The sequence below is a fragment of the Apium graveolens genome, chromosome 9 (genome assembly GCF_009905375.1).
Source record: "Apium graveolens cultivar Ventura chromosome 9, ASM990537v1, whole genome shotgun sequence".
NCBI lineage: Eukaryota > Viridiplantae > Streptophyta > Magnoliopsida > Apiales > Apiaceae > Apium > Apium graveolens.
This window is the reverse complement of record NC_133655.1, coordinates 250,549,204-250,563,094: the sequence shown is the minus strand read 5'-3', so window position 1 is coordinate 250,563,094 and position 13,891 is coordinate 250,549,204. Positions and strand designations below refer to the sequence as shown.

The window sequence follows — 13,891 nt, the reverse complement described above, 5'->3', positions numbered from 1 at the left end:
GGTTAAAATTGCATACTTCTTATTTATTTCATAAAGCATGTATCTCCTCAATCATAATGATCAAATAAATCGATAATATACACATATATATAATTTTATTTTAATTTAAATTCGAATTTTATCAAGAAAGGAAAAAATAACCAAAATAACTCAATTTGGGGGACCAATTTTCCAAAAGGAATTGAACAATGTCCAAAATATCCGTTATAAATGTATGTAAGATATGTATATTTGCTTATAAAAATTTACACATATGCTTTTCATTTTACTTTTAAAGAGACATGCATTCTGAAAATGCGTATCCATTACAGTACAAAACTGAATACGCATTTTAGTGATGCGTGTTATTTTTAAATTTTTAAAAAATTGAATGCACATCTTATGCATATTTTATGATATTTTGGATGAAATATTATGTATTCAGGTATTTTAGGTATTTTAGGTAGTTGAACATCAAAAGTGAGTAGTATCAAATAATAGGACAAGTCAATAATTTTTTTATTTTTAAATTATATATTATTTATGAAAATAGATAATATAAAAAAATTAAAAAACTCTCCAATATCGCACCAATTATACTATAATTATTAACTAAAACTTGTTTCAAGTAAAAAATAAAACTCCAGATAATTAGATAAGGATAGCGGCTGCGGCTTAGATAAAATAAAAATAAAAATCGGAGAGTACAAAAATCATAAAAATTTGCACGCTTGTAGTGCCGGCCATTTAGTGCGGGACTCCACGTTTCTGGGTAATTCGGACACGAGGTTTGACTCTAAACTCAAAAATTTGGGGTACGGTCAATGGGGTTGCAAATGAATGCTTGGACCATCCCATTAAATAAATTGATTGAGATATTAATTAATCGGTAAACGGGAGTTTGTTGAAATGATAAATTGGACAAAAATTAAATAATATTAACAATACTTATTTATATAATTCTTATTTTTGTTAATATATACAATTCAATACTACTAATTTATGGGAATGAATAAAATTTTAAATATCGAATCATGAATACTTTTCAGGAATTTATTAGTGGTTTATGGGAAATTTTCAAAAAACTGGTCTTAATACTATTAATTACTTAACTATTATTAAATCAAATTTTTAAGAAAAACGAAAACCATTATAAAAAAGTATAATTATCTGTAACCTTTTTCAATCTATTACAAAGTGATTTATAAATGAGGGTTGGAGGATTCGTGTTACATAATTTGTCCATAGGGGGTGTGAACTGTTAAGTGCATATATGTCATTGGAGAAAATAATGGTGGTGCCTAGTGTTGATTGATTGGAGGAGCACATGAGAGAGAGAAAGAGAGAATGAGAGAGAGAGAGAGGGAGGGAGAGATTTATTACCACAACTCCTACATTTGTTAACAATTATATGCGTGTGTATAACTAAACTACTCCATCCACAGTACACAGGTTTTATAGAGTGAGAAAGTAGATGTAATAAAGGCACAAGCTTTGGACACCAAATCTATGCATCTCTCTCTCTCTCTCTCTCTCTCTCTCTCATCACTACTCGCTTTCTATTACTGCCATTTCTCAATCTTAACTAACCCCCCTCCTAGCTAGCTAGTTTTTCCACTACACACCCTTTTCATCCTATACTCATATTGCTCATACACACATCTTTGCAGTATGTCAAATTTTGTGGTTTATATTCAACATCATTTTTTTTCATAAAGCTCCAGTCTTTAAGTTTATTTCTTTGTGATAGTTGGGTTTTTTAGGGATCTTGAGGATTTTTTTTAAAGTGAAATAGTCTTGCTGTGAATTTCAAGATTTGGGTTTTGTTTTGTGGGTGGTAAGCTGAATTTTTGAGGGATTAGCTGAAAATGGCTTGTGAAAGATTTGATATTTAGAAGTTTTTATGCAAGTTCTTGAAGATTAGGATTGGATGAAGCTGAAAACTTTGGTATTTTGTTGTGGAACTGGATTTGGTTGAAGGGTGTTGAAAAGATTTGAACTTGGTTTTGTGTAATTTCAGCATTTGTTTGTTTATAAGTGCAAGATTTTACTAGATTTTCTTGTATTTTGTATTGGATTGTAAGTGGTATTTCTTTATTAGGAGGGTTGTTGGGGGGCAAATAAAGAAAGTGATTATGGTGGTTTGGGGAGCAAAAGAAGTGAAATTAGAATCTATTGAGCAGTATTGGTCTCTGGCTGTTGGGAAATTTGCACTAAATTATTGGATTTGATAATTGGTTTTGGTTTGCCTTTGTGTGGGAAGGTAGATATGGAATCTGCAAATATGAGTCTTTCTTCTGTTGGATTTAATCAGCAGTCACCTGAAGGTAGTGTGCTTTTTCTTGCTTTACTGATATGTTTTGCTTTTGTAATTGTTGCCTTTATTAGTTTTGTATATTGTTGTGATTTAAATATTTGGTGGTGTTGGTCAGAAATAGTGTTTTAATGAATCTTTGGAGATAAAGTATTTTTGTAATGGTGACATGTATTGTGGAAACTTTGTGTATCCATGCTCTTTGATTTCCACTTTGGTCTTGATTGTTTCGGTAGTAATGAAGGTTATATTGGACGAAAGATGAAATTCAAAATATACCTCTGCTTGTTTAAAACTTGCATCAATGAAGGACCCTAGAACTATATTTTGTCGCAATGATACTCCTTGCAGAACCTATAGTTTCTGCACATTTACGTTAGTTTTGTTTTATTTACAGGGGAAAAGGGTTGTCTTAATTCAGAACTTTGGCATGCCTGTGCCGGTCCTCTTGTTTCGCTCCCTGCAGTTGGAAGCCGTGTGGTGTATTTTCCTCAGGGACACAGTGAGCAGGTTAGCCTTTTCTATATATTTATCCGTCTTAATAATTTGTAAGTGAACTCATTCATACAGACAAGGTTCCTATTCTTGCTTTTCGGTAGCACACACATAGATTATTCTTACAATTCTAACTTCTGAAAGAACAAGAAACTCGAAAATTAGCATGTCTCCCAGTTATCTGCAATGATAATACTGCCACATTATTGTTTATGTAACTAAGACCTTGTCATTTCATACTTGTTGGCACAATCAGCCTAAATCTAGTACTGTGATTAATCTCTTGAGTCTTGACTATGTGAGAACTTGTGCACTGTCTTTTTGTGATGCACCCATTATGTTTTGAAGCACTCTGCACCGATATCACCTTTACAACCAAGGTAATACAGGCATTTAAATACCAAATTGTAGGCAATATGTTTCTCATCTTTCAGTAGTACTTGAAGTTATTAGTCTAGTTTTTAACCATAATTCCTTTTGACTTGTCCCACTTTGTGCTGTGAACTTTTAGGTTGCAAAGGCAAGTGAGAAATTAGGCTTAATAGCCCATCACATTTACTGCTCATTTTCTAATGTTTAAGGCATATCTTTCTTGAATATTAGAATTAGTGTCTGATTGTAAGTTTTGACTAGGTTGTTGCATCAACAAACAGAGAGGTGGATTGTCAGATCCCTAATTACCCAAGTTTACCTCCACAACTCATTTGCCAGCTTCACAACCTGACTATGCATGTAAGTAGCATTTCTCTTTTGCTTTTCTTCACTTTCCAAATAAGCATTTTTTTACATCACATCCTAAATCTTTTCCTTTCAGGCTGATGTCGAGACTGATGAAGTTTATGCTCAAATGACTCTACAACCACTGAATCCAGTAGGTCATTTTAGCCTGCACAAGTTCTCTTAAATCTTTTCTTGATCTATCATGTGTTAGCTCTAATGCATATAATCTGCAGCAAGAGCAAAAGGAAGCTTTCCTTCCAGCAGACTTGGGTGCTACAAGCAAACAACCCACTAACTATTTCTGCAAAACATTGACGGCAAGTGACACTAGTACTCATGGTGGGTTTTCAGTACCTCGCCGTGCTGCTGAAAAAGTTTTCCCTCCGCTGGTACATATTTGTTTTTTTGGTCTTCAAATGTTGTATTTTGTGAATAGCCTTCTTCTAACTGCCTATATATATTCTAATTATGGTTTTTCCCACAGGACTTTTCCCAGCAGCCTCCTGCCCAAGAACTAATTGCAAGAGATTTACATGATAACGAATGGAAATTCAGACATATATTTCGAGGTAATTGCTTGATAAGAAACTTAAATCTTTGGCATTTGAGGCCTCTTAACGTTAATTTTAAAATTGTTTTAACTTTGGTATAGCCCATTGGATATTAAAACTAGATTGTACATTACAGCTTGAACATGACACCTTGTAGAAATTATACTGTACTGAAAACTCTCCCATGATCTAAAGTCTTTTTTTTCTAATTGCAGGCCAGCCCAAGCGGCATCTACTTACAACAGGGTGGAGTGTGTTTGTAAGTGCAAAAAGGCTTGTTGCTGGTGATTCTGTCATTTTTATATGGTAGGACTCCTATAAAAGTATAGGTTAACACTTCTTGCATCTTTTAGTTGTCAATAAACTGAAAGATTTTACTCTCTTATAAATAAAGTAAATATCTCTGAGCTGAATAAACTTTGCAAAAATGGGAAAAAAGACTTCTGAAAATTTTAATTACCCCTATAATGAAGTTTTATAGCAGTTTCCAGTCTTTCTAGGGATAGTTCATGACTGTGTCCTATCATTTTTCTGGTGCTAAATGTATCCTGTCATTTCTGAGATACTGACCTTTATGAGTCTTGTGCCAGGAATGAAAAGAATCAATTATTTCTAGGCATTCGTCGTGCTAGCCGGCCACAGACTGTTATGCCTTCATCAGTTTTATCAAGCGACAGCATGCACTTCGGGCTTCTTGCTGCTGCAGCCCATGCAGCTTCCACTAACAGCCGTTTCAATATATTCTATAATCCTAGGTACTTCACTTTGCATTGTTTTATCTTTGTAAGCTGTGAATGTTTACTTACACAATTTATTTACCTTGTACTCAGGGCATGTCCATCGGAATTTGTGATACCTCTTGCCAAGTATGTTAAAGCAGTCTATCATACTCGTGTTTCTGTTGGAATGCGCTTTCGGATGCTGTTTGAGACAGAGGAATCAAGTGTTCGTCGGTATGTTTCGAATCCTATTACGAATATCATGATCGTTTTATTTTTTGTTCAATTTGACTTTGTGTTTTGTCTAACTAATTATTTATTGCTACATTTCCATGCAAGAAATAAGAGTTGTTTGGAAATTGGAGAAAGACATCACATTAGTTTTTGTGAAATGAGAAACAATGAAGAGCACAGCTGTCATTTAAATCGTCTCCATTCTATCTTATCTTATTTTATTCAATTGATATTTTTCCTGTCATAATGATGCACAATTAATTTATACGAGGTTTACTTGATATGTGGGAGAAAAACATGCAAGAAATAAGAACTGTTCGTAATCGGGAGAAAGACATCACATTAGTTTTGTAAGATGAAAAACAATGAAAAGCACAACTGTCATTTTAATCGTTTTGGTTGTATTATATTTTTATTTGATTAATACACTATTATATTTTAATTGATTAATACATCATCTGTGTGTGTGTCATAATGGTGCACAACTAATTTATCTTGGGTTTACTAGATACATGGGCACAATAACTGGCATTAGCGACCTGGATTCTGTTCGATGGCCAAACTCTCATTGGCGCTCAGTAAAGGTTTGTCCATACCTATGGGCTTCTTGCTGGTATATATTTTGGTCCTTGCGATTTCATTAATTATTGCGTTGTTATTTTTAAAAAATACATGTTGCGTGCAGGTGGGCTGGGATGAGTCTACTGCTGGGGAGAGGCAGCCAAGAGTGTCCCTCTGGGAAATTGAACCTTTGACAACATTCCCAATGTATCCCTCCCCGTTTCCTCTCAGGCTAAAGCGACCATGGCCACCGGGATTACCCTCTTTTAATGGTAAATTCATTCACTTGTAATCGTGAAACTGGAAAATAGAACATGAATTCTTCCCATTCTTGTAATATATATGTTGTAAATTATATGTTCTGGCACTAATCTAAAGCTTCTTTTGCTACCTCTTGTTGAATTCTGTCAGCATTAACTTTTGTCTTCTTATTGCGTGTAGGAATGAAGGATAATGATCTGGGAATGAATTATCCTCTTGCATTGCTTCGAGGTGATTCTGGAGACCGGGGTATTCAGTCTCTTAACTTTCAAGGGATTGGAGTTTCACCTTTGATGCATCCAAGACTGGAAGCCTCAATGCTCGGTATGCAAACCGTGGATATTTACCAGGCTATGGCTGCCGCTGCTCTTCAGGATATGAGAGCGGTTGATACTTCCAGACAATCAAATCCATCACTTTTGCAATTCCAGCAGGACCAAGGAGGTTCTAGTAGATCGGCTGGTTTACTACAAAATCAGATGTTGCAACAGTCACAACCTCAAACCCAATTTCTTCAGAATTTTGGTGAAAACCAGTCTCTTGCTCACACTCAGTCTCAACTTCTTCAGCAGCAATTGCAGCAACACCAGCATCAGCAGCAACAGCAGCAACCACCTATACGATCACAAAAAGAGCAATTGGTTGATGGTAATCAGGTTCCCAGCGCCATCCCGCTATTGTCCCAGTTTGATTCTCACGCTCAGTCATCTTCATTTCAAACCATGTGTTCCATGCAACAGCAGAGCTTTTCCGACTCAAGTTCGATCCCTGCGAAAAATCCTGTTGTTTCTCCTCTGCACAGTCTTTTGGGTTCATTTCCCCAGGATGAAGCATCCCAGCTTATCAATTTTCCCAGGTCCTCTGCGCTATTAACGTCTTCAGGCTGGCCCCCGAAACGAGTTGCAGTTGATCCTCTCCTGTCCTCTGGAGCAACACAAGGTGTTATGCCTCAGGCGGAACAGTTGGGACCACTCCACACAAACTTCGTTCAAAGTGCTGTTTCATTGCCCCCATTTCCTGGGGGCAATGACCAAGATGGAAGCAATGACCCCCAAAGCCATCTTCTTTTTGGGGTCAATATAGATTCAACATCCCTCATGCAAAATGGGATATCAAGCCTTAGAGGAGTTAGTAACGATGGAGATTCCACAACCATACCTTTTGCCTCTAACTACATTAGTACTTCGGGTGCTGATTATCTACTCAATCCATCAATGACGCCCACCAGTTGCATTGACGAAACTAGTTTTCTGCAGTCTCCTGATGATGCAGGGCAGGCAAACCCCTCCACAAGAACCTTTGTTAAGGTGAGTTGTTTGTTTCAGTATATGAATTTCGTGACCAGTCTTTAACACAATGTATGAATATTTTGCAAAGATCATGTCTTGGTCTTTTCCAGAATATGTTTCGAATGCGTGGTTTGTTTGGTTTTCAGTTCTAACATTTGAAAGTTTTTTGAGCTCCAATTTGCTTGCTTTGTTTCTAATCTGGTAATTGCTATTGGTGGCAGGTTTACAAGTCAGGGTCCTTTGGCAGGTCACTAGATATAGGCAAATTCAGCAGCTATCATGAGCTGCGTAGTGAACTTGCCCATATGTTTGGCCTTGAAGGCCAATTGGAGGATCCTTTAAGATCAGGCTGGCAGCTTGTATTTGTTGACAGGGAGAATGATGTTCTTCTCCTTGGCGACGACCCATGGCCGTAAGCTTTTTTTCTTCATTGTTACATATAAAAGTTGCAAGTTGTACTTTTGGTTTATATACATGTGTATGTTTTATCATTTTAACATGAAGTATAAACTATCTTATATAGAAGATTACGCACTAAAGCAATAATATATAGAGAATGTCGGTTTAAGTAGAACCTGTTTCGTACATCGAGTTTTTATGAAAAGTTGTTTCGGTGCAATTTTTGAGATGTGTCATTAATCGTTATTGATGTGGTCATCATGTATTGCAGTTGTCATCTTAAACTTTCCATGTTGCAGAGTTCATGGTTTTTCTCAAGTTTTGTGTATTTGGCAATCAGTAGGTTCTGGCTGTAGTACTCAAGAACCCCTATTGATTTTATTAGAGATAATCATCAGTGTCTGTTAAAAGAGTTATTAGAGTTAACAATCACTCAGTTAAACGTGAGACTCCATTTCAACCTTTTCGATTGTACTACAGATTAGACTTTATTTAGAGTAACTGTTAGTGTAACAAATCTTATATCGATGTGATTGTCAGGGCTTGTAAAGTGTTCTGCATTGCTTGACCTTTGATAAAGTTTGGATGGTAAATAATTTTCTACTTGCATATATTTTTTTGAGAGTTATCTGATATGTAGAGGTTATGTATTCCAGGGAGTTCGTAAACAGTGTCTGGTGTATAAAGATACTCTCACCGCAAGAGGTGCAGCAGATGGGTAAAGAAGGGCTAGAGCTTTTGAAGTCTGTTCCAGTTCAGAGGCTCTCCAACACCGGCTGTGACAACTACGCGAGCCAACAGGAGTCTAGAAATTTGAATGCAGGGATCGCCTCTGTGGGCTCCCTTGATTACTGAAACATCAGAAGTTAAACTACCATCTCCAATGTAATATCACAATATCTTCCTTAACACTAGTACAGTTGGAAGAATGAAATGCCTGATTCTAGTTGTAAGCTTTTCAAGGAGCTAATATTGTAATTATGATATTTTATGTATTTCTATTTATTTTCTTGGAAAAGTAGGAGGTTTAAGATTTGTAAAGATAATGCAGGCTTATTTAATCAGACTTCTTTTTAACATTAACTATTATTTATAGTGTTTTCGATCCCCTTATATCTGATCTATACTTTTTGCTAAATTTTGGATCTCATAGGTAATGATATAAAAACAGCAAACAATTATTGAAGTCAGATTAATTCTGATAACCTGACTACTGTTTGACACTCACATCATTCTTTCCCTCCCCATCCTCTTACTTACTTTCAAGTTATAACCTAGGGCGACATACCAGAATTCATAAATGACTGCTGTCACTCCCATTTAATTTTATACATTATTTTTTTGGTACGTTTTTTAATATTCATTTAAAACATAACTCCGTAATATTTTTTTAACTTTTTTTGCCTGAATAAAAGTTTTATGTTTAAACTTTTATTCAAAAAAAAATTAAAAAATTATTATGAAACCGCCTCGAAATACATACAAATAGTGAAAGTATATAATTGGATAGGACGGAGGTAGTATAATTTTTCAAATTTCAGAACAAAAAAGGCGTCATTAGAGTAATAAAATATATCTTTCTTAATATAGTGATATACGAGATGTTGAGAGTTCGAAAGCTGTCAAATTATACTAAGGTAGGTGCTTAAGTGTGCGGAACTAACAACAAAGAATGTAATCATAATTTAAGGCATAGTGCCAAGAAATTGTTTGCATTGAGCATTACAAATTAAAATGGATGAAGTAAAAAATTTGATTAGATATTATCCAAATTCAATTAAAATTCAATCAAAAAAAATCCGAAACATAACTCAAATAAACATAAATGCATACCGGTTACATAAATCTATACTGTATTATAATAGCCGGAATATAGATAATTTGGTTCAAAGTTTGGTTCAACGGTTTGGTTCAACGATAATTCCCTAATTTTGATTATTACAAAAATAGATAAATAGTATTATATATCTTTCTTTTTGACAAATATGGCTTATAATCTTACAAATCAGTTCTCAGAAATTTTCGGGGTGAGCGAGGATCGAACCGAGGATCTGGGACGATAGATGATAAGCTCTTAATCACTTGAGATATCCAACCGTGCTCAGAAATAGTGTTATATATCTGATAAACTACTAAATTATTAAATTACTACTAAATATAATATACTTATCCTACTAAATTACGAATACAACTTATCCTATTATTAAAAGATATAAATAATAGTATTACATATCTGCTAAACTACTAAATTGTTAAACTACTAGAAATAATCTATTTATTCTACTAAATTACGATCACATGTTATTCTATTATTTTTATTATAAATTTATAATCATTATATATTTATATAAATATTTTAAAAATATAATATAACTTGATAAATAAAAATTTAAAATATTAATAGAAGCTAGTATTCAGCAATAAGTTACTAATTGCATTGTATCGCAATGAAGTACTCACCCATCATTTTCTTGAACATCATGTCCCCTTCCCGCCATTTTCTTGAAAAATCCTCACTCAAATTCTTCACAACCAGCTCTACTTTACCAAGAGTTAGTACAAAAACATGCATACATCACCTCAAGAACTGTAAGTCAATGCTTCAACTCAAACAAATCCAAACCCAACTTTTCAGAATATGTATTCATGAAAAAGATGATGTTTTAAGTAAGCTTATAGTAGCATGCACCGACCCAAAAGTTGGAAACTTGAATTATACTGATAAAATATTTTATAGAATAAAAAACCCATCTTTATTTGTTTACAATGTGATGATTAAGGCTTATACAAAGAGTGGTTTTTATAAAAAGACTGTGTTTTTATTTGATGAGCTTAGGGTTCTTGGATTGTGGCCTGATAATTTTACTTACCCTTTTGTGTTTAAGGCTGTTGGTCACTTGAGGGAGGGTTTAGTAGGTGAAAAGATTCATGGGGTTGTTGTGAAATGTGGGTTAGAGTTTGATTGTTATGTTTGTAATTCAGTTATGGATATGTATGGTGCTTTAGGGTTTAATTTGAGTTTAAGGAGAGTGTTTGATGAAATGCCTGAGAGAGATTTGGTTTCTTGGAATATTTTGATTAATGGGTATGTTAGGTGTAGGATGTTTGAGGATGCTGTTGAGGTTTTCAGGAGAATGCAAGGGGAAGTGAGGCCTGATGAGGCTAGTGTTGTGACTACGCTTTCAGCTTGTATAGCGTTGAAGGATTTGGAACTTGGGAGAGAAATTCATGATTATGTTTTGAGTGATATTGGGTTTAGTGTGATTATTGGGAATGCGTTGTTGGATATGTATGCTAAGTGCGGGTGCATAGATGAGGCACGGAGAATTTTTGATGCAATGCCGGGGAAAAATGTGATTTGTTGGACGAGTATGCTGTCTGGATATGTAAATTGTGGTCAGTTGGATGAGGCTAAAGATTTGTTTAAGAGAAGTCCGGTTAAAGATATTGTTTTATGGACTGCTATGATTAATGGGTTTGTGCAGTTTAACCGGGTAGATGAAGCGATGTTGCTGTTTCGGGATATGCAATATAACAGGGTTAAGCCAGATAAGTTCACGGTTGTTGCTCTGCTTACAGGATGTGCTCAAGTGGGAGCCCTTGAACAAGGGAAATGGATTCACACTTACATTGATGAGAACAGAATAACAGTTGACGCGGTTGCTGGCACTGCTCTGATCGATATGTATGCGAAATGCGGGTGCATAGATAAATCCTTGGAAATCTTTTATGGTTTGAAAGAGAAGGATACAGCTTCATGGACTGCAATTATTTGCTCACTTGCTGTGCATGGGAGGACCGACAAAGCACTGGAGTTGTTCACTGCTATGAAGCAATGCGGCTTTGTACCAGATGATATCACCTTTGTCGGTGTTTTGACTGCATGTAGTCATGGAGGACTGGTAAAAGAGGGCCGTCAATATTTCCATGACATGAAGAAGAATTATAAGATCGAACCTAAGTTAGAACATTATGGATGCATGATAGACCTTCTTGGCCGTGCTGGGTTGTTAGATGAGGCGGAAGAAACAATGAAAATGATACCTGATGGTAATAAGGATGCTGTTATTCCACTTTACAGTGCTTTGCTTAGTGCTTGCAGAATCTATGGTGATGTTGATATGGGAGAACGCCTCGCTGATCGACTCGTGGAACTTCACTCGGGTGATTCCAGTGTGCATACTCTGTTGGCCAATATATATGCATCTGCTAATAGATGGGAAGACGTTACAGAGGTGAGAAGGAAAATGAGGGCTCTCGGAGTCAGGAAGGAGCCTGGGTGCAGTTCTATTGAGGTTGATGGCAAAGTTCACGAGTTTTTAGTTGGTGATGCGTCGCACCCAGCTATGAAAGGAATTTTATCTATGCTGAATAGTATAGCTAAACCTCTCTCTGGCATAGAAGGAAATAAAACTGAACGTGATAATGTTGATTCATTGTTTTGTAATCTAGAATGAATTGTAAAATTTTAGATTGTTACAATAACTGCCATAATATTAAGGTAAGGAAGATGGATACAGACATGTGAGTTTCAGACCCTGACAACAGATGTAATTTTGATGACTAAATTAGGTTGGATTGATATGCAAGGGGCCAAGAGCTATTCACATTTCAGTTAGGAAATTAAGTGGCCAGAGCATTTTCCAGTGTGTTGGTTTGGAAAATTTTCAAGTGATGCTTCAGTTTGATGCTTAATTTAGAAAGTTTTATGGAACACCGATAGGTGAAGCTGAAAGGAGATAGCCATGTACGTGTAAGCAGATGTTTATGGATAAACTTAGAAGAAAGCGGACGGAGGACTTTACTAATAACACAAGGTGTGACCTACACTTGAGCTATATACAGTGATATACTATTCTTTGAAGTATCCATACACAATAATAATAGGAGATGGATATACGAAGCACTGTTTATTCGAAGTGATTTTCCACTTTGATCTTGATTGTTTTGGTAGTGATGAACGATGGACGTTATGTTGGATGAATTATGAAATTCAAATTGTATTTCTGCTTGTCTGAAACTTTCATCATTCAAAAGCCCTAATGCTATATTTTATGAGACTTCAAGATTTGTTGCATGATCTAGAAATTTCAGGTCGTAAAGATAGTTTGAAGTTCTTGCATAGACAGTAGTTTTTGTTTTATTTAAAGGGGAAAAGAGTTGTTTTAATTTCAGAATTTTGGCATGTGTGTGCCGGTCCGCTTGTTTCGCTCCCTGCAGTTGGAAGCCGTCTGTTGTATTTCCCTCAAGGACACTGTGAGCAGGTTAGCCTATGTTGTATATATTTATCTCTGTCTTACTAATTTGTAAATCAAGTCTTTCAGAGAGATTGAAGTTACTACTCTTATTTCTGTCTGTAGCGCACATATAGATCATTCTTACTTTTTATACCCCGATGCTTTGTAATCTGCTCTACTTCAAAGCGGGTTACCCATTTTCTGATGCTATCAGTTAATTCAACTTATTTGTGAGAAAGAACATTAAAATTATATATAAGCGATGTCTCCTAGTTATCTGCAATGATAGTTTTCTAGTTGCCACATCTTTGTCAAGTAACGAGGAATTGTCGTTCCATACCTGTTGGCACAATCAGCTTAAAACTGTTAGAAATGTAACTAACCTCTTCACTGTGTGAGAACTTCTACACTCTTTTTGTGATGCACATGCACCCATTGTGTTTTGTAGCTCTCTCCCACCGATTGACCAATACATTTAAGCTAATACTGGCATTCAGATTACCAAATTGAAGGCTTTTTGTTTCTCATCTTTTAGTTGTGTTGTAAACTTTTAAGTTGCAAAGGCAAGTGAGCAATTGGGCTTATTAGCCATCATATTGACTGCTCATTATTCTATGTTTAAGGTGGATCTTTTTTATAATATTAAAATTGGTGTCTGATTGTAAGTTTTCACTAGGTTGCTCATCAACAAACAGAGAGGTGGATTATCATATCCCTAGTTACCAAATTTTACCCCCACAACTAGACCTGACCACTTAAGCGGAATGGGCGGTTCAGGTCGGGCCGCACACGGGTTAGGCACTATTAACCTTAACACCGAACCGGCCCGCTAAAATACGAACCGGGCTCGGGCCGGATTTGAACCGGGATATAAGAACTCGTAACCGGCACGTGAATTACGAGCTGAGTGGGCTATACACGAGCTGTGCAGGCTATGCACAAGCGGGCCGAACTGTGAAAAAAAGGAAACTCCTAAGTTACTAAATACTAATATATCTAGTAGTGGTAGTCAGTGTAGTGGACTAGTGATAGGTAGTATATTAATAATAGTTATAGGCTAGAGTAGCAGCAGTCTGTAGAATTTCTAACAAAGCAGACTAAATTATAGTTAATTAATTCGGTTTATGCATTC

General features: G+C 35.7%; 2 protein-coding genes across 3 annotated transcripts; both read left to right on the top strand.

The window, feature by feature from the left end:
• The first annotated feature begins 1,246 nt into the window (after window positions 1-1,246).
• On the top strand, window positions 1,247-8,635 carry LOC141684339 (auxin response factor 6-like). 2 transcript variants are annotated; one of them, XM_074489262.1, is made up of 14 exons: window positions 1,249-2,306; window positions 2,691-2,803; window positions 3,422-3,520; window positions 3,603-3,659; window positions 3,742-3,897; window positions 3,993-4,077; window positions 4,275-4,365; window positions 4,650-4,814; window positions 4,890-5,012; window positions 5,521-5,596; window positions 5,698-5,845; window positions 6,015-7,141; window positions 7,345-7,535; window positions 8,179-8,635. In XM_074489262.1, the coding sequence occupies exons 1-14, from the start codon at window positions 2,249-2,251 to the stop codon at window positions 8,375-8,377; spliced, it is 2,688 nt and encodes an 895-aa protein (XP_074345363.1). In that variant the 5' UTR covers window positions 1,249-2,248; the 3' UTR covers window positions 8,378-8,635. The 2 variants fall into 2 exon arrangements, with proteins under 2 accessions (XP_074345362.1, XP_074345363.1); XM_074489261.1 differs by having other exon boundaries at window positions 1,247-2,306; window positions 4,650-5,012.
• A 1,348-nt stretch (window positions 8,636-9,983) lies between these two features.
• On the top strand, window positions 9,984-12,925 carry LOC141686613 (pentatricopeptide repeat-containing protein At1g31430). The gene has a single exon (XM_074491644.1). It carries the CDS (start codon window positions 10,003-10,005, stop codon window positions 11,977-11,979), a length of 1,977 nt encoding a protein of 658 aa, XP_074347745.1. The 5' UTR covers window positions 9,984-10,002; the 3' UTR covers window positions 11,980-12,925.
• The last annotated feature ends 966 nt before the right edge of the window (window positions 12,926-13,891 follow it).